Genomic DNA, 20909 nt, shown 5'->3' with positions numbered 1-20909 from the left:
CTTTCCCGTTCATAGCTATGCTGGAAGCAGGGACTGGCTGACCTGTGCTTATGGCGTTCCAGATTCTGACTCAGAACAGCCAGAGAGGCTGTTACACACCACCCCGCGCTGGCACTCGTCCCAGGACGGGGCACAGCGGCCCATCAAGCACGGTGCAGGGAGCGGGCAGGGTACGTCCCGGGCATGGGATCACCGAGAGGGTGGCTGCTGTAAAAACAATTGAGCGCTTCGGAGCTGCTCCTGTGTTCTGCTTTCCTCCCACACAGGTGTCTCCTGCTCCATTTCCCGTGTCCCTGCCATGATGTGGGAGACAACTTCCTAGAGCTTCTCCCCTCTCAAAAGGACAGGATCCCACTGCTGCCACTCCAAGCCAGTACAAGGGAGCAAAGATACCATGGGAGCTGCGGGAGGAGCCGGGACAGGGCTGCAGAGGCAGGAGAGGCTGCAGGTGACTGGTTGCTGGTTAGAGATCATTTGTTGGTATATGCTCATTTTTGGGCCATTTTGCACACACACAGTATGGTGTAGGTAGACGTGCTGCAGAAATATTAATTGATAAGAACTGCAGATGTTCTCCCCGTTTTCTGAGTGTGTTTCAGGGCATGACATAACATGCTGTGCATAAAAGAAGCTCCATTGTCAGCACAGTCAGCTTTGAATGTCACTTTATTGTGCTATTTCTAATATTATGAACAGTTTTCAAACTCAGTTTGTAAGGATTTTGGTGCATTAGCCCTGTTAAAGAGGATGAAGTTCGCACACACCTTGGGAACACAGCATGGGGCATGCGTGCTGTTTATTCCACACCAAAATGAAGAAGCGCCTGGGTGCGACCTATTCTAATAAGGAGAATTTTGTTTTCTTCTTGCAGTTGGCATGTGTTCACCTAGCTTCCCTGGACAACTCTGTGTGCAAACTGTGCTTTTTGGGGATACAATTTTGTCTATGTGTGACCAGTGCTTATCATGAGCTTAGACAATGGGTCTTCTAGTCTCAGGGCCATTAGTATTATTCGTACTTACAGCATCGCACATGACAGACTGTCATCCTTGATTTACGTGCTTTGGTCCTGCTCTTGCTGTAGTACTAAGTAAAGCAATAAATAAAACCATGTTTTTAGAAAAGAGGGAACTGAAAAGATTAAAATTGTTTTCTTAGGTCAGTTGCACTGTGTGAGGATGCGGTAACTTGAATTAGAAACGTTGGGAGAGTAGTAGAGTATGCATGTTGTGCTTGATAAATGTGCTTGCGTGATTGCTGCGAGAGAGTCAGAGAGATCCACATGTCAGAAAACAAGATAAAGCATAACATCTGCTCTTCCCTTCCACCTCTGTGGGCTTGTGGGAGTTCTCTCCTGTTCCCTCATTTGCCCATCGATAAATCTAAAATAATACAGACCTCCCCCCTCACTGGAAGTTGTGTAAGCAACTCATGACTGTGCAACGTTAAATCCTGGAGGGGAATTGCATTTGGAGAGCAAACAATATTCACTCCATAAATTATAGAAACGTGGCTAAACAAAATGATAGACAGAAAGAATCACTACAAATTCCCCTGTCTCCCAATTACCTGGTGCATCCCTTCTGCTCTTGCTTAGCCCTGACTAAGAAAGGGCTCTCATAATGCTCCAGTACAGCTGGATATAAACACTGGCATTTCAGGGATGGCATGGAATCTGCAAATGCCTTTGGAAGTTAGGCTGAACAGTGGCCCGGGCTTGTCAGGGGATGTTAAATCAGGCAATCACTTGAGCAGATGCCCGTGAGCCTCTGTCATAACGTGCCCTTTGCATCAAAGGTGTAGGTATCTGCCCATGAGCACTTGCCTTCCATGTTGGTGCTTTGTAGGGCTGTTGGCTTGCAGTGCTTTTCTAGATCAAGCATCAGTCAGCAGGCAGAGGGAAAAGCATTGTCACCATCGCTGCAGAAACCGTGTCGGGTAGAGTGGAAGTCCGGTTTTGGAAAAGGCAGAGATCATATTTCCCAGAGCAAGGAGAGGATTGCAAGGAGCTAAAAAGACTTTTGTAGGTGTCAAACCCGTTAGGCTGTCTTTGAAATAACTATTGTAATGAGTCTGGGATTTTGTTGCACTATCGATTATTTCAGGTTGCCTGCGCAAAGCTGATACCTTGCTTAAGGCTTAAATCAGGGCCTGGCTTAAATAACAATAATTGTAGTTGGGGTCTCAATGGCAAATAAACATTGTCATTCTAGATGAGGGTAGAAAATGATTCCGATGCTGGGTAGAATCATGCCCTGGGCCACCTGGCAGATAGTTCTGACTTGAACGGAACGGAGAAGCTGTATGGCATCTCTGATCTGCAGTGAGAAGAGGTGTTTCTCGAAGCTTCTCTGCAACTCTCCTGTGGTTGCTCCTAAAATGCAGACCTTGGCTATACAGTAGTTCTATAGCACTGCCACATTCTTTGGATTTCTGCATTCTCGTGATACTGTTAGCTAGCCAACTACCCTGGGAAAAACGTAGCAATAAAAGCAATTTACAGACTCCTTTAAAGTGGCTGAACTGTTAGAAAGCTAAAGCTTGTCCACAGGCTGGTTGACCTACAAGCCAGTCCAAAGATGGTTACTGAAGATCACCAGATGTGCAAAAAGCTTTTACAAGTAGACAAAGCGATCTCTGTCCTCTCTGGGCAGTGTCCAAGCTGAGTTGAAGTGCTGCACATCAAACGCAATGGCACACCACAATGAGACTTGGCGGGAAGGGGACGGTGCTCCGAGGGACATGGTGGGGGCACAGAGGCACCTGCAGCCACCAATTTTAGAGCCCTGAGTTCAGAGGTGGTCCCTGGAAGCTGCTTACTAGTCATTGAGAGAAGAGAGGAATCCTGCAGCTCCAGCCTCTTTAGTTGGCTCCTGCGCTGGCCTCCCCTTGAAAGGAGCCACTCTCCTGGAGCTGATTGTCTTTGGGCTTAGATTCTTTTTGCTTAGAGCCTGGCAGTGGGAAAACACGCTGCCATCTTTGCTGTCTGTTTGGGAAGCGCCTCATTATTAACATCAGAGAGATTTTTTAAACACCCATGATTTTGTTCACTCTATCTAGGGGATCATCTCTGAAAGCGGTTTTGGTTTCCCAGTGAGCGACAGGCCGCAATTAGGTCTCTGATCTTGAACTTGGAATCCGTTTGTAGGATTTTAAAGCCAAGAGGGTTTGCTGCAACCTCTTCATCAGACAAGCAACTTAGAAGGATCGCAGCCACCACCACCTCATTTTTTTTGTGTCTTCTCACCAGTAGCAATGGAGTTCCTGATGCCACAGCCACCATCACTAGGCTGCAGAGTTAACAGTTCTACTGAAGTGAATTCCAGATCGTATAAGAGAGTGCAACAAGAACGGCAAGTCAGGGTCGTACCTGGGACGGCGTTCCCCGCCGCCGGAGCTCCAGGAACGCCTGAGGGGATTCACATCCCCGGGAGCGGAGCACCGGGAGGGCGAGCACCTGGACGGGGCCCCCGTCGGCGCTTCCTTCCACCGCCGGCTGGCTCCCGCTCCCTGCGGAGCGGCTCCGCGCGCTGCTGCACCCCTCCTCAGCCTCCGCCGGGGCTCCCGCGGCCCGGCCCCGCCGTTCCCGCTCGGCCGCCGCCCCCCGCCCCGCCGCCGCTCCGCCCCCGGGGCCGCCCCAGGTACCGGCGGGGGGGCGGCTCCCGCCAGGCGAGCGGCGGCCGCGGGACCGGCACACGGCTTGGCTCGGCGCTGCCGCTCCTCCGCCTCAGGTAAGAGCCGCGGCCCCCTGGGGGAGGAAGAGGAGGAGGAAGGGTGGGGGGTTCCTCCCGCCGCCGTGCGCGCCGTCGGGGCGCAGCCTGCCCCGCCGAAAGTAGCGGTGAGGGGGGCACGGGCGGCCGGCGGGGCGTCGCCCCCCCCGCCCTCCCCTCAGGCTTCGGGGCGGCCTCGCCTCACTGTCCCCCAAAACTCTTCCCGCCCCCCTCGGTGCCCAGCGTCGGGGCTGTCCCCGGGCTCGGCAGGACGGTGGCGGAGCGGGGCCGGGGGCCAGGGCGGGAGGCGGGAGGTGCCCCGGGCGGCGGGGCGTCGTCTGAGGGGCCGGGATGGGAGCTCAGTGCCCCTGAGGTGCGGTGTGAGAGGCAGCCCCTCAGCAGCGACGTGGAGGAGGACGTGACAGCAGTTAAATCTCTAAAATAAATATTTATCAGCAATAAGAGGTGATATAATACTGCTTTATCTTTAAAATATCCTGAGGGGGGGAGGCTGGAGGCCGGGGCCTTCCCGGTTGTTTCCCAGCTGGTGTGTAACCTTTGTCAGTTCCTGGCACCCTGGGCGGTTGTTTTCTGCTCGGGAGATGCGGCGCTTCGAAACAAAAAACTGTACGGCCGTCAAACGACCTGCCGGGAAATGGGGGGGGTTTCGTGTGTTGTTGTTGTTGTTGTTGCTGCTGTTTGAAGGGTTGAGACCTGCTGCCGCTGGACTGTGCGTCTGGACGCAGAGCACCCACCGCGGGTTTGCTGTCTCGCCGTACAGGTGGAGGCACAGCGTGGACGTCCACTCCGCCCTACAGCAGCAGCGAGCCCATTTCAGGAAGCCACACGGATCAGTTATTCTAATTTAGTTCATAAAAAGTCTAAACTTCCCAATTTCTTCAGTTTATGCTGTACAAAATACATGTGGTCTTTTTTGCCATATGTTCTGAGGCTACGCATTCCCCCCCCAGTGTTTTCTCTCCCAGCAGCAAGGCAGTGTCGCCCCATGTTCACGGAACGTGGTGCTGTGGGATCGCAGGCAGTATTGCCAGCGCTGGCACAAGCCTTTCCACCTTTCTGCCTCCCAAGGTTCTGTCCTTTCCTTCTCACGGCACAAGCAGTAGTGTGTTTGTGCAGTGCATCAGGTTGATCTGACCTAAATTAAGACTAACCTGACAAAAAAAAATATATATAATAAAGGGGGGGAGTGTTTAATTTTAACCCAGGTTTTCCCTTGGCCTGAGACAATATAAGACCGTGGCCTCAGAAGTTTAATTTGTGTTTCTGCGCACTTCCTTGGTGGCAAACCTTGGTTTCAACTTCTTTTTTTCCTCATTTACTCACCCCTGACCCAGTGCTGCACTCACAGTTGTGCTAGTAACACTTTGTGGGGCTGCAGAGTAGCCTGGATTAGCTCTGGGTTCAAAGAAACCTCCTCTTCTAAGTACTTTTCCTCACAAGGTAAGAATGTCAGTGGAGCCATAGTCTTCGCCTGTGTATTTGAATCTGTACGCAGATCACGGGAGCACTGGTATGTATATTGTATGTATTATAGTGGGTACAAGATTGAATCCATATGCTGTTTGTAAGCGTATAACTAAAAACCTTTTATTTCCTGTTTCTTGTGCTCGCTATCCTGGAAGTGGTTGTATATGCATTCACTGAGACCTTGGTGTTATCACCGTCTTCAGGACTCTTTTATCAGGACAATTTGTGGTATAAGTCAGAAGGAAGGCAAATAAACGAATATTTAAATCAAACTTCCTTTGCAGTTTTGACCAAACTGTGCTGCCCTCTTTGCAGATCTGATACATTTTCAAGTAACAAATTGAGAAGACTTGCTAGCTTTAGGTTTTAATAGCAGTAGTTCTTGCTACACCTAGGTGTAGGAAAGCAATGCATGTAGTGTTCATTAGCATGCTAGTTGTCATTGTCATGTAATAGTCATGTTAGCTGACTTGTGTGTGTTTCAGATAGCTATTTTTTTTTCCCTACTTTTATTTTCACGTGATCTGATGCAGCCTCAGATCAAAATGGGCAGGTCACAGCATCGCATCTCAGGGTCTTGCATTATGCTGGCTGGTGGTAGCACCAGGGAAGGGCACTCGCATCCATCCGGTTCACCCTCCCCTGTAAGTCCACAGCTGTTCTCTGTTACTAGTTCAACGCAAGGAAGAAGTTCTTTCTGAGGCTCCTCTCAATGGCTAACATTGAGAAATATCTCGAACTGGTAATTTCAGCTATACTGTGTGCTGTAAAAAAGTATCTGCAGTGTTTAGTGAGCTCTTGTAAATGTGTGCTTAGCTTACTGCAGTGCTGTAGTATTTGATCTTTGACGTAAGCAGTAAGACTTATGTTTGGAAGTATTAGCTAATTAAAACATGGGAATTGCGAGGGTGCTTGTTCTAGTCCCAGTTAGCAGGTGGCTTACTTCACAGCACGGAGACCATCACAGCACAGAGAAATGAACTAGCTTGTTCATCACAGGTTTTCTGCTTGGAGGAGGAGGACAAAAGGCAGCAAATTAAACTTCTCCTGCACTGCAGGGGCATCCTGAGCTGGCCCTGTCTCCATGTGGTTCTGGTTTACAGGTTTACAAGACAATACATGTCTCCAGTCACCTGATTTGGTCAGGACAGCAGCTTACTTTTACCTGTAAATGAAAGGTTTTAGACCTGGTGATGCAGAAAAATCGGTAAAACTGTCTCTTGCGCAGTGGTGGAGGGGTGTCTACCCAAATCTGCATGTGGCCTGACTCTAGTCTCGGATAGTATGAATTCCATCATATACCTGAGCTTGCCTTGTCTTCCACCACCATGGGAGGACACAGTCGTGGCTTCCTCTGTGGAGGGCTGTATCCCAGTGCAGAATGTGTCTGTGTCCAGCCTTCCAGCAGGGAGGGATCCTGGGGAGGGAGGGAAGAATCCTTCCCTCCTGGGGAAGGATCTGCAGGGAGTTACAGGTGTCATGGGTGTTGCTCCAAGTGCTTTTGTGCCACTGCTACTTCAGTGTATTCAGCAGTGAGGTACTCAGAAGTATTTCACTACTGCTGCTTCATTCTTGGGGAAGCTGAGGCAGAGCTGCAAGGCTGGAGAGCCGAGGAGAAGGTGGCTGAAGTCCCTTATCTTGCCCACCGTTGCCGTGTTTGTAACGGGAAGCAAGGGCTTTAATGATGGTGAGTTTTGTGATAGCTGTCAACCTCTTCAGCTTGCACTGTTTTCTGGAGACAGGGCTGGATTGAGGGTCAGCCTCAGCTGGTGGTTTTGTAGGTCCAGAAATTGGCTGGCTCCTGGGGTTCGCAAACTCAATGGAATATTCGGGGAATTTTGGAAATCTCTGCGTCCACTTTTCAGAGCATAAAAGAGGATGTAAATCTTGTTCAATGCATCCTTTGGCAGAGAGCTGAGCTGGGCTTGGTTACTGGCTCCCCTTTAGAAGGGGAGATCCTTGTACTGTTAAATATTTTTCTCTGTATCTTCAGGAGTAGCGTGTTTGCCACCAGGCACAGACCTGTGCGATGATAAAAGAAACGCCATGAAAACACTCATAGAAGAGAGTAAAAAATGTGGGAACTTTTATTTCTTTGCATTTTTTGCCATTGTAAAATTAGAGTGACTAATTCCCCCTTCCTGAGAGTTTTGTCATGGCTCTAAAATGGACTTTAAGGATGTTGAACGTCGTGCAGGAAATGGGAGAGGCATGGCCTCAGACACGGAGAGACATTTGGCTCGGGGAAATCTTTCTAACAACAGTCCCAGCCTGCTGCCTAACAAAAGGTAGTTGTAAAGTTAGAGAGTTGATGGGAAAGGGGTGATATCTGCAGGTCCCTGACTTTTGTTCCATACCCAGCAAATTCTTACAAGGCTTCTTAAAGCCTGTGTTCCCAAAACTGAATGGGTAATAATAATAATAAATAACCACCTACATTGTTTAGAGGTTTTTATCCTTCAGTAGTCATGCATATATTGAACTCATTTGTAGCAAATCCAAACCCACTACAAGCATCTTCTTGCAAAGACTTCTGGACTCAATAAATCGATTTTACTTTTTGCTGCCAAGATGAGGGGCTCACATTTTTAAAGTAATAACCGTAGACTTAACTTTCTTTCTGTTTGCACTGTTGAATTATTTTTGTTCTAGATCTGTCAGTTAAGTTATTTGGATGATGCCTCAAAATCAAGTTCTGGGCAGTACTGAAGTGCGAGCCAGAGGCTGCCACAGGGACCAACTGCTGCAGAGGGCAGGGGTGGGAAAACGGGAAGAAACGTAACCAATACTGACAAATGTGCAGTACTTTGGGCAAGAGCAAAGTGCTGTCTTCTTGCCAAGTGAGGTGATTGTCAATTGTGTGGATCGTGAGAAAGGATTTGTCTTGTTTGATCCAAATTCTGACCTGAAATAGGTGGCTGCAGCTTGTTATTTACATAAGGTCTGAGTTTGTCCGTGTGTCTTGGCAGTCTCCACAAGGCAAGATAATGCAAGTCAAGATGAAAACCGGTGGTTTAGCCTTGTTTGCTGGAGAGGAAATGCACCAGAGACAAAGTTGGTCTTTAAATTATATTAGCCATGAAAAAGAGGACTGAATTCTGTTATGTTTTTCTGCTCTAAACCCAGAATAACTATTACTTTAAGGCAGTTATTTCGGTGTAGATGTGCTGTGAGGGGGGTTGCAGGCATTTCCACATCCTATTGCAGTTTGCCTTTGCAGCATGCTAGACTTTGACGTGGGCTTTGTGCGAAACACTGATGTATACAGATGTATTTCAGCTGCTCCTTGGTTCGTTTTACTTTGCTGCCTTTCTGCAGGAGAGGCGTAATGATTCCTGTCTGAGATTTTGCACCCGCTTGTAGGATTTATCCAAAACTTTTATTTTAGATTAATCTAGATATTGTCCCTTTAATAAATTTTAAACTGATGGCTCCAAATATCTGCTGTTCTCTATCTGTCACTAACTCAAGCGCTGTTTCTGTTCTCTTTTGTACGCTGCAGGGCTTTCCCCTTCACCTTCGGTGAAGGAAGCTCAGACCTTTACACAGCCGTGTGTTCACAGCCTAACCTGCCTACCCGTTAGTCTCTTACATAATATTCTTATTATCCATCTTTACCGTAAACGTTGTAATCCTTTTGCTTCTACATCGCAGGTTCAACAGTGTGACCACTCTCTTGATTCATATACTCACAGCAAAGCCTCCATCTGTCTCATGGATTATAGATCTAAATTGGTAACTATCGCTTGCTTGCAATATTTATTCGCAGTTATGTTAATTGCTCATGCTGTGTTTTCTGCTTCTGATAAATCTCTCTTGTAGTACTAGCATTTGTATAAGACTCCTTAAGGTCGTGGCCTTATTTCCTTTATAAGCTTTATTCTTAGGACAGCATACCTTGGCTGTAAAGAAAATTCCATTACTTGATAGAAATCTGATTCAAGATTTAATTTAATTCCCCAAAAAGAAAAATATTCTTTTTGGATGACAGAGCGTATAAAGGAGTGAGTTCTTGTAATAGAGAATCGACATAGATGTGTAATTTATGAACTAGAGTATTCTTAATGTAGATGCACTTTTTAAGACTTGGGGGGGGAAACCCCACAAGGTATTAGCTCTTTTGAAAAGAAGTTAAGCTGCATGTCAGTAATGTCTCTCATGGATTACTGCTAAGCTGTAAATACTAGAGATGAAGAAATCTCTTGGTTTAGCTACTTTTTTGTTTTTTCCCTACCACATAACTTCCAGAATAGTTTACACAGTCTTTTAGCATCTTCAGAGCTGTCTACAACACTCCTATTCTATGTTTCTAGAAGAGCTTTGGCGGGTGTGTGATATATTTGACTTTAGCACACTGTAGTGACTTTAGCACTATGTACGTGGGGTTTTTTTAACTCCTACCTTTATTTAGCCTCATTATTTCTGCTTTTACTAAATCAGCGTATCTAGTAATCTCTTTTCTTCCTTCCGCACTCCTCAGTGCCTATGGGTAGCCAGGAGTCTAACAGGTACAACCGTGTTTGTGACTCTGCCCTTTCTCTTGTCGCCTGCTCTTACCACTTTCTCCTTCTAGCCTGGTAGTCATTAACTTCTTTCTTGTTTTTTCTCTGTTGTCTGATTTGGGCACTGGAACTCAGGAACAATAAAATGGAAGTAAGAAAAAGGAAGTTTGGATCTGAAATAAAGGGATGGTTTGTGACTGGTAGCTCTGTAAGGCAATAAAATCATATGTCAGGAGAAACAGCAGAGGCTCGGTTGCTGGACACACACAAAATGAGTCTGAATCCAGTAGCATGAAGTAGCATACTGTCATAAGATATTTGACTCTTAGAAATATAGAAGGGCATTTTCGCCCCCATCTTCTCCTCTGCCTAATAAAAGAAATGTGTGTGTGTTAGCGGATGATGGTGAAACAGTTAAACAGTCACATTTAAATTGCCACTGGTCCTATATAATACAAAACATGTGTAGTAAATTTCTGTTTGGCCTTTAAAAATAAAGCTGTGACAAGATGTTTTTACTGTTAGAAGTGCATGGAACTTGTAATATACAGAATACACAGATTCATAACAAGTTGAAATTGCAGATATGTCTTCATGTGTAGTTTGACGTATAAGTTAGAATCATGGAATAGTGTGGGCTGGAAGGGACCTTTAAAGGTCATCTGGTCCAGCCTCCCTGCAGTGAGCAGGGACATCAGTGTGACCATGTTTTGTGGTTAACTGAGGTGGCTGACAGCAGACAAGGAGAGCCTTTTCCAAAGGCAATTCAGACTTCTTCCTCACAATGTTGTGAGAGAGAGTGCGATGTGGAAACGGCCATGTCTGTGAACAGACCCATGTGGTTGCTAATGCAGAGATGCCTAAACTTCCAAGGTAATGATCAGATTTCTTGTGTCTTGCTGTGAGTGGATAGAGGAGAACAACCCTCCATTAGTTTATACCCAAAATGTTAAAGGCGGAAACACTTGAATTCAACATTAGTGTTCTTTTTTTTCTGTAAGCAAATGGATGGCAAGATTTCTAGCCAACACCATCAGCTTTAGACAGTTCATGTTCTGCTTTTCACTGAAGTTGGCTGTAGGCAGTAAATAGTGCAGAACCGGGGCAGCAGTGACCACTATTAGTGATTTGTAAGAGCAGTAACACTTTGATGGTTTGTGTTGCACTACAAAACAGTTTGATTCTTTATCGTGATGTTGGTCACAAATTAAAGAGTATAGCTGTGTGGAGCCATCTGTATGACACGCTTCAGGGAGTACTGAAAGCAGTGAAGGCTGGTTTCCCATGGAGGTGTCTTATGGTGATAGCCGTCATTTTTTTTTAAACTTCATTAGGCCAAAACAGAAAATAAAGGAGAGGCACCTTGACTGGGGAACTTATTCTTCGGTGGCCAATAAGCTCTGATTAAGATTTTATTGCTTTAGAGCATTTGTAGCATCCTCCTCCTATGTGGTTTCTCTGTCTAATAAAAGACGAGCTCACGCTGCAGGCTTTTCCTCAATAGGGAAATCATAAGGTATCTCATAGCTACATAACTGCCTATTCTTGCAAAACTAGCTGGAAGTGGAAGTGTTTGAGACCTTGTTCCCTTTGCTAAAGCATGTGGGGAAAACAGGTTGTTAATATTAGTATGCTCTTAGCTACAAAGAAGTGGGATGCCCAGGCAAAGAATTAAAAGACGCAAGGTCTCATACTGAAGTGTTCTCAAGGACAGTCTGATTGGCAGCTTTTTCTTCTCCTGTGTAATGGGTTTTCTGTAATGTAGCTAAATTTTTCCTGTTATAGGTATTTTCTTGAGGATTATTCCCAAGCAGTCAAAGTGGAAACAGTTGAAAGCCTTTCTCTTGCACATTGCGTGCCAGTCAGGTTTGACTTGGTCTTCGGTAAGAAAACCCCAGTTAGTCTGCATGTGTTTGTAAAACAGCAGAGAAGCCGCTGAATCATCCTAAACAAAGTGTGTTTGTAGCTGTTGTACCCAGCTAGCAGGGGGTTACACTGCCACTGAAACATCCTTTCACCAAGGAGGGAATAAATTCCTTGGGGAGCGATGGCTGCGCAAGCTGTTCTGACGAGTCAGATGGGAGCTGCCCGACACCAGCGTGTTGTTGACTTCTCCTTCCACCGCTGATGCTGAATCTCCACCAGGTGCGGAGGGCCGGCAGGAGATGGGGTTTCATGGACCTTTCTCTCAGTAGCATAGCAACTGCCATCGCTTCCCACCGCTCCGTCCCCTCCGCCTGGCTCTCTCAGCTGTGCTGGATCAGGGACTGAACCAACTTTAAAAAACAGCACTGCAAAACAGCAGAAGTTGTAGGAGGGTTTATTTTTAACTGGGATCTCTGTTCCATGAACCAGCTCCCTGTGCGGTCCTCGGGACTGGCATAACTGGGAACGATTGAAGCAGGGGTGGGACAGCAAGTGGGGAAGAGGAAGGGAGGGCAGGAGAATTGGGAAGAAGGTCTGCTGGCTCCTGGCTTGCCAGAAATTCAGAGGCAGCCCTGTGAATGCTTTCAGCCCAAATACAGCTTCACTAATGGTCTGCAATCAGAGGAGTAATCAGTAATTAGTGCCAACGTCCTTTCAGTTTCACTCTATTGACCCGAGGAGGGGAAAGGGAAAAGTCAAATTTAAGCCAAGGGGATGGAATTTTCTTTGAAATTTTTGCACTCCGAGGCTGCCTGTAACGATTCAGCCCGCAGCATCTTCGGCGCAGCACGGCGGGACGCAGCAGCCAGTGAGTGTTGTGCTTCTATGACAACAGCACCGCGCTCTCTGCGAGTATCATTGGATCTTATTTTCTGCATTGTGCTTCTAACAAAGCTGCTCTAGCTGTCCGCATTCTGTAATTGCTTTTTTAAAGTGAGATCTGAAAGTGGCATTTGTCGCCAGGTACACTTTTGATTATAGCAATCTAGGGGGGGTTAATAGAAGCAGTAGCGTTTCGTTTACAAGATCAGCTTGGAGTGTGCGGATGGATTCTACAAAGGCAGGGGTAGAAAGAAGATATTGATTCCTGTATGATTAGTGGAATACTTCTTTGTTAAAGGTCTGCATCTGAATCTTTAAATGACCAGGCTTCAAGTGATGAGGGCATCTCACTTTTTCAAGCCTCTGTGAGTGGAATGGAGAAGTAGAGATTTTAAAATTTTTTTCTTCTTCGTTAGCAAGTGCATATGTGTCCTCAATGGCATTTGTGGAAGTTATGTATGTGTATGAGGAAGATAAATTACTCAAATAGATAACTACTTAATGTCTTCCAGCTTGGTGATGGTACAAATCAACTAATCATCTGGATTCATAATTTTTGGAGCTGAGATTTCTAGCATTTGAACCGAGGCAGTGAGTGCATTGGCCTGAGCGTGTGCGTGGAAGTAGGCTGGATGTTGAATTCTTCATTTTAGAAATTCCTCTTATGAACCATGAGGCATAAGCAGAAGAGTCCTTTTCTGATGAGCTGTTGAGAAGAAAATTTGTACTTGGGTTTTCTGGAGTACTTGCACAGGACTGTAGTCTTACTGAAGAGCAGCTGAAGTTCATAAGAGTGTGTATCAGAATTGTGTTGTATCCTACAGAGAATCACTTGTGGGAAGATTTTACTGCATTCAGTGCAGCTGTTGACTATTGAGCTACTGATAAAGTTCTTCAAAAACTGTCCTTGTTAATGCAATCTGTGAATGAAATGTCTGCTGCACCAGCCCTTTTCTGTGTGGGAAAGTTGCATGTGTTTAATCAGAGATAAGCCATCATGCATATTTTACTGAAGTTCAAACTGGGTTGGTTTTGGTTTGTTTCCTCTCTGTTAGGAATTTAAGTTAAACTGTCATCCCAGTTTAAATTGCTTTTGGACAGCAGTTTGGTTTCTAGCTGTTTTAACTGCAGTGAGTTTTGAACTGTTTGTTTTGTTTTGGTTTTTTTTTTGCAGTGAGTGAAATCCTGCGTGCAGGTGAGGCTCACTAAGAAGGGAAGTATTTGGGCATGTGGTGAGAGTAGACAGTGGTGGGAATTTTGTTCCCAAAGGTGTCCATGGATCTGAGTTGAGGGGAAAATTAACTTAATTCTTTGGATGCTGGGGGAAGAGGAGATTCGGTCTCCATTCAGCACTTTCTGACACTGCACGTGAGTAGCATGTGTCCTAGTTTGGACAAGCAGTTGCTGATCAGGCCCGTGCTGTCATTGCCACAGTTTGCACCACCCCGTGACTGGTTACAAGGAGCCGAGACCTTCGCTTGTTTGATGCGGGGTAGATTTTGAAACAGCATTAGAGATTAAAAGTGTGGTATATCTGTTAAAAGGTAAAGTTTCCTTTTTCTCCTCTCTGTAGTAATTTGGTCTGTGTAGTTGTCTTCTGCTCTGTACAACCAGAGATGAAAAGTCAGGGCCTTGCCTTCTCCTGTGGGGTGTTCGAGCTGCGTATGTTCAAGCAGCAAGAGCTGCTCAGTGAGTTCCACTTGTCTTGATATTTCAGATGCTGCAGTTGTTTTTTGGTTTCTGAATCCAGTTCAGGGTCACAAGAGAAGGAGCGATCTCCAAGGCTCCATCTTCCTACCTCCCTGCTCCACTAATGTCCCCAACTCTCACGTCCCCATAATAAAAAGGGATAATTTATCCATTCCAAATGCTGCCTGCAGCCCCACTGCACCCTCATGTTTCATGCAGCTGCTGTTTCTTTTAATTGTGGTCTTGAGAGTAGATGCGTGTTGGATGGACTCAAAGTTGTCAGTTGAAATTCCTGACGTTTCATCTTTTCCCATTTCATTTTTTTTCTGTAAATGTTGAGGACAGAACTTTTCTAAGGATAAAAAAGGTGGTGGTGCCTGTGCTAGGAATGCAGATTTTCCCTAGCAGTCATAAAAGGAATTATTTAGGTTTACCTTGGAGGCCGCTTAATGAATTGCGTAGCCGGATGCACTGTCAAAGATTTCAGTTCTTGGTTGCAGTACTCCAGTTTATTGGAGCAACAGAAGTGGCACCCTGCCACTGGAGTAGAGAATGCTGTTTCCCTACTAGTATTTGAACAATCTGCAGTAGCCATCTGTTATTCTTTTAAACACAAAGAGGTACAACAGGTGTATTTCTTGGGTTTGTAAATCCTACCAGTACAAATGGATAATAGAGATTTAAAGCGAAGATTTAAAATGAGATTTCAAGGTGTGTTGCTCTTTATTCAGCAGACATAGCGGTTATGATATTAGAAAGAAGAGAGATAAGCTAAACATATGGTATACAGTTAAGGAAAACAAATGCTGAACTGCTCTTAAATCTGTTCTTTTTCAATGTTTGTCATTTTCTTAGATGGCTTCAGTAACAGATGCCAGATACAGGCAGAAAGATACTTCAGATCAAAATTTTGATTATATGTTCAAACTCCTGATCATTGGCAACAGCAGCGTGGGTAAAACATCCTTCCTCTTCAGATACGCCGATGACACTTTCACACCAGCCTTCGTTAGCACAGTAGGAATTGACTTCAAAGTGAAAACAGTTTACAGGAATGACAAGCGGGTGAAACTGCAGATTTGGGTAAGTGCCAGTGTTTTCAAAAACACTTTATATTAATCCCAGCAAAGACTTGATGATAAAAAATAGCTTGTTTTGAAGTAAATTTTTGGATTAATATAGATTTTGATTGTTCATAAGTTTCGTGTGGCTGTATCATTTGCCTCCCTGCATTACAGCTGAGTAAGTTTTCTTTGTATTGCTGTCTTGCTCAACTGGTGGGACTCCTGATACGGCCTCGAGGAGCTGCTCTACATTCTCAGGAGTCAGTGAACTATTAAAGTGCAACAAACCCAAAGCAGGTCTGGAGCCCTTCAGTAGCGCTTTTTGAGTGAGCACTGGTAGGTGAAGAAATTCAGTGGGCGCTCGATGAGTGAACTCTGCACATAGCTTCTGCTATCGGCTTATGTCCTCCAAATAAGATACTCGTATCTTCCTGCAACTCGTGCACCTGCTCAGCAGCACCAAGCCAGCTCACTTCATCCATCCAGAATTCCTCAGGGGAAAGACAAAGGTATGCTTCAAACCATCTCTGCTGACGTGACTTCTTGGTAAATCAAACAGGAAGAGAACTTGTGTAGGTAAGCTGGAGGCTCCTTCTGCTCAAACACCCAGTCATGGGACATTTTCAGCCTTTTTGAGTTACGGCATCCTAACCTAGTTTAAAAAAATAAAAAAAGTTCCTGAGCTGCAGAGTGGCAGACCAAGGCCAAGCAATTGTCAGTAGCTCATGATGTTCCTTTTTATGGAAACCAAATATTTTCTTTTATTCTACTTGCTGGCACATGACTTAAACCCTACAGTGCAAATGCAATTTATCCTGATGATGCTTAAACCCTCTGTGTCTCAGTGAATTACTCAGTGTGTTTAAAAAAAATCTAGGCTCAGATTGCTGTGTTTTAAAGTACCATGGGGCTCCAGATGGAATTACAGTTAGCAAGATTCTTCTCTTCTCAAATAGAAGATATGAGGCTAATATTCACTTAATAATTTCAAAGGAGTTAGCTTACTAACTTGAAGTAGCTGCCTACTTAGTGGTTTCTCTCACAAATTGAGCTTGAAGTTCAGACTTGAAGATGAGTTGAAATTGTTCAGCATTTCTACCCAAATCCTGCCCCAGCTACGAGCATAGTCTTCTAATTGTTCTGTATACACTTGATTGATAATTAATCTTTAATTATTGCACTTAAGTGTAATATTATATTGATCAGATTGGGCTTTTGTTTATTGTGACTATCTTGAATAGTCACAATAAATTAGTGAGAATCTAAAATGAGGAACCTTTGGGTTTGGTTTGTTTTTTTTACTGCAACAGTATGATTCATTTTATTTCTGTGTTGCTGGGTACAAGGTACAAATTATTTAATAAAAGATCCTTTTTATGGTGCAAAATTCTGGCATTGAAACTAATGTAGATAAGCTGACATGAAACTGTTTTGATTTAATTTAGGGTTTAGGTAATAAGAAAGTTTGTACTTCAGGCCCCGCGAACAACTAAAGATGATTTCCATCCAGTTTGTCTGTCTTAATCTTGGAACATGAAATTCTCCAATAGGTTGTATAAAAGCAAGACAGAAAACACCATGAAATATTTGGGGTTTTTTTGCAATGATACTGGGATTAAAATGAATTAAGCAATAATCTTAATTAAATCTGTTTGAAGGCTTCGGGGGGAAAAAGGCTTTAATAACCTTGAACTTCTTATGAAAAGAGATGTCAGGTGGATTCCTCAGAGGGTGCTGTCTAGAGAACCTGTAATATTGGAGTTACCAACAACATTGTTGATTTAAAATTTCTTTTCAATAGAAGGTTCATGTAAGTGTTTGACAGGTTTCCAGAGTGACTCGTGTTCCTTTCTTTTCTCTTTCTGTGTTCCTTGCATGAATCCCTGATGGAAGTCATGATTTAAGGACCTTAACAAAAACACTAAAGTGTGTACCTCTATAAAAAAACACAGTATTTGAACTTGTTTACCTTCTGCTTGTCCTGAGCCTAAACTTGTAATTTCAGTGTATTCTTCAGGGTACATGTAGTAGAAGTGGGGGCCATTAGCATACCAAAACTATGTGTTCCTATGTGTAGGAAGGAAGAGTTTTCTTACAAACCTGTCTTCCAATTACTTTTTAAAATGATTTACAGCTGCTATTGAGCTTCTGTGAGTGTGAGACCCTGCGGCTCCATTGAACACTTTGCTGGGACCCTGCAGCTCCATTCAACACTTTGCTTTTACTTAAAACTTTCCAATTATGTTGACTTTTTTTTTTTTTAAATTACGTTCCCCCTAAGCTTGATGTTAAGTCTTAACCTGAACCAAGTTCAATGTGAAACTAAGTGAAGACGGAGAAGGTACAAGTGTTTAAATTAACCACTTCAAATGTCTTTATAAAATGCAGAGGGGACCATTAGGAACCTCTAATGGTCTCTGCTCTGTGGAGCCAGGTTTCTTTCAGTTCATGGGTGCTTGTGGAGCTTTTGAGTGTGTGCAGCTGTGGCAGACTGAGGTGCTCAAGGGCTGTGCACAAATAACCTTTTTTGTGTCCTACAAATCTCAAGGCGAGGTGTGTGTGTGGGAGTTACTACTCTTCTGCTGTGATCCAAAGAGATCAGTGATCATTGTGACTTTCTACGTGGACTTTTGCCTGTGTTGAACAGAAGAGCAGAATATTTGGGTGCAGCACTCCAGCTACAAAGAGCTGCTTGGGTTTTCTTAAAGCTAAGAAAAATTCACACCACTTCGAGTGCCAAGCAGCTGCATGTAAAGGCTATCAGCATGTCGCTGTGTCAGTAAATGTCTGTCTCTCATGGTTAATATCTCCAGAAGAAACTGATGAGTGTTTTTAAGCTAGAGATCTAGCTTTTGTGTTTGTGCTGAGTTTGAGGAGGTCTGTATTTTGTGAATCAGGATTTGACAAGCTGTCAGGTATAATGGTCAAAAAAGAGTGCTGCTCTGTTCAATTTTGATGGCTCTGGTGGGCCTCTTGCTTTGTTGACATTAGCATGTCAGTCACCCAAACTGATATTTTAATAAGATTCCTATCAGTTGTGCTAGGACCTAGCAGTCTGGGAAATGATCTGCTTTGAAAAGACTTGAAAAGGAGTATCTCTTTCTTTTGAGTTTGAGAGGAATGGGACACAGCAAAGATATTCATGGTGTTTTTAAGGTAGAGTGATAGCTTTGCTGCTAGAGAAGAAAGCAGTAAAATGGTCCAGAGAGGGGTTATGTGAAATAATGTTTTGTGGGTTTTTTTTCTTTGTTAAAGAACTCCAAGATCAGTTGACTGTGTTTTTAATTTCAAGTCTTTTCTGTCTTGTTTAGGAATGGTGGTCTTATGTAAATTGAATACATGACCTTTACTGAGAAAGTTCATTTTTTTAGCTGCATGAGGTTTGGTAACTTAAACATTTCTAATTTAAAATAGTACTTATGTAAATATATTAATATATTATGTAGATATTCCAATATCTACATAAATGTAATTCTTTGATTAGGAATTTTTTATGCCACTGCCATCTGCAATAATACTTTTATATAAAATATCTCCCTCACCGTATATTTATAAGGAGCTGATTTATAATATCTCTCTGCATGTGGGATGTATGTATGGATTATTTCTTTCTTGACCAACAGTTTTGTATTCCCAGAGTTGCATTACTGATTACTGAAGGAAAGCTATTATATTTTCAGCTAGGTATGCTTTTTATTATAAATAAATTTCAAAGGTAACATTATTATATTCTTAGCGAATGCGTACAGTTAATACTCAATGCAGCGTTCAGGTTGCCTAGCAGCTAGAGAGGGCCACTTTGTCCAGATCCAGATGGAAGCAGGGTGAATGAATAAAAGTGATTTTGGTTTTAGGTGAGAGCAATGTGAGATTTCATATTTTTCCTCCTGTGCGTTTGTGTGTCTCTAGGTGATAAGTAATAGTGGTGGTAAGTGGTGATAACGGCAGAACTCTTGAGCAGTGTAGCGTTGAGATCAACTGCTGAGGGGCAAACTCTGGTCCTTCGCGCTCGCCCAGTCTAGGTTAGTTCCATGAGCTCTTTGGATAGTAACACAAATTTACTTATGGAAAAATCATTGGCAGTGTTTAGCCCAAAACACTTGCACACCACAACACTTTGCACACCACACAATATGCGTGTTGGGTAAGGAATTGCATTACACCATCATTATACTTTTGTAGAGGATGCTACACAGGGGAGCCTCACTTTTGTGGCACGTACTGTAAGCTATTAATCTATGTGATTAATAATAAATGTAATTAAATACAGGGTTCGGCAGCTGATGTTATAGTTGAAACTACTTTCAATCCCCTTTTTTAAAGGTAAATAGAGGTTAAATTTAACTTCAGGTTAAAAGGCAAAAAGGATGTGTTGTTCAGATGGAGACAGCGTATTTAGACTGCAGCATGATTTTTATTTTAAGGTGCTGCTTATCAGATTTAAGCTGCTAGGATGAGTATATCTTTTTCATTCCCATTAACAAAAATGTTTCTATGGCTTGACTGCTGAAACCTGTAGGGGTCTGAGATTAGCTGTAGTGGGTGTCTGAAACACGTGTTACAGCTCTTGGGCACAGCTGGGAAGAGACTGCAAAGAGACATCGCTCTTGTTTTTGTGGGAAGGATCTTTACAAACAGAAATATGACAACTGCTAATTATGCTGAGTGGCAGTTACCGTTACAAAACCAAAAAAAGTGTAAACCAAAATAAAACCCAAGCTGCATAGCCATCCCAAAGGCAAATATGCAGTGTTTTTAAAAGCTTTTTGTATTATTTATCGCCTGGATGACAGGTTGTTACTGTGCAGTTCACCTCATAGGGAAGGGATTCAAAGAAATAACGCTGGTAACTAAGTTAATCCTTTCATTTAAAGGAGGTAAAATTAGAACACCATCATACTTGATTGTAAATTTTAATGTTAATTGCACACTTAACCAGAAGCTAATTATGCATTTCAAATGAGAGAATCATCTGTTCCCCTGGCATCCCATTCCCATCACGTTTTTGCTAAGTTCCTTATAAGCACTGCCTTTAAACTTGAATGCTTTCACAAAACTTCTTTCTAAAAAAAGAGATAATGAGTTCTGTAACTTAATATATAGATGCAATAGCAATGGGTGTCTCTAAAGATCTAATGGGCCTGATTCTGCTCAGCATTTTCACAGCTGTTGTGAATTCCTCTGATTTGCTGTTTAGACAAAGAACTCAAGTGGACAGAGTCATGATAGTGAAAAGAACAGGTTGATCCTTGTAAGAGAGCAAGGATCGTGTCTTATTTGCAGGATTAAGGATTTACTGGGTCCCAGGATTGAAAGTCGTTGAGAGTGAGTAGACATAAAGCAGCTATGATGTTAAAACACAATGCAGAACATATAACTGGAAAAGAGATACAATAATAGTGTCTGTAACTCAATTCCAAGGTCTTGGTTATATCTCAAGAAATAATACTCCTGCTTTGGGAAGAACTTGGTGCTCATGCCACTCTGAATGGTCTTTAAGATTAGCGTAGCAAGAGTGATACAAGGGACAAATAAAAACTTAAAAATAAAATCCTGGATGGTTAGTTATTCCACTCACTATTGAATTTATTTAACAGCCTAAGCTTGCTGAGCAGGGCATTCCTGTATTTGCAGTTAAACAGTTGACATGGAAGGTTTTTTGTGTTTATAGTTAATCACCTCAATCCCATTGTTATCTCATTATAACT

The 20909-nt window shown here is 43.6% G+C and overlaps 1 protein-coding gene across 2 annotated transcripts in view; it reads left to right on the top strand.

Annotated features, from left to right (window-relative positions):
* Window positions 1–3682: 3682 nt before the first annotated feature.
* The window catches only part of RAB3B (RAB3B, member RAS oncogene family), a 58133-nt gene continuing 40906 nt past the window's right edge, over window positions 3683–20909 (top strand). Inside the window, exons 1-2 of one of the 2 annotated variants that reach the window (XM_054213059.1) lie at window positions 3683–3731; window positions 14993–15220. In XM_054213059.1, the coding sequence (XP_054069034.1) occupies window positions 14993–15220 (228 nt within the window). In that variant the 5' untranslated portion in view covers window positions 3683–3731. Of the gene's footprint in view, window positions 3732–8857; window positions 8934–14992; window positions 15221–20909 lie in introns of those variants that run through there. The other variant, XM_054213058.1, reaches the window with a different exon arrangement.

This window comes from Rissa tridactyla, chromosome 8, assembly GCF_028500815.1.
Source record: "Rissa tridactyla isolate bRisTri1 chromosome 8, bRisTri1.patW.cur.20221130, whole genome shotgun sequence".
Lineage (NCBI taxonomy): Eukaryota > Metazoa > Chordata > Aves > Charadriiformes > Laridae > Rissa > Rissa tridactyla.
Note: the sequence above shows the minus strand (reverse complement) of the source record. Positions and strands in the feature narration are given on the sequence as shown.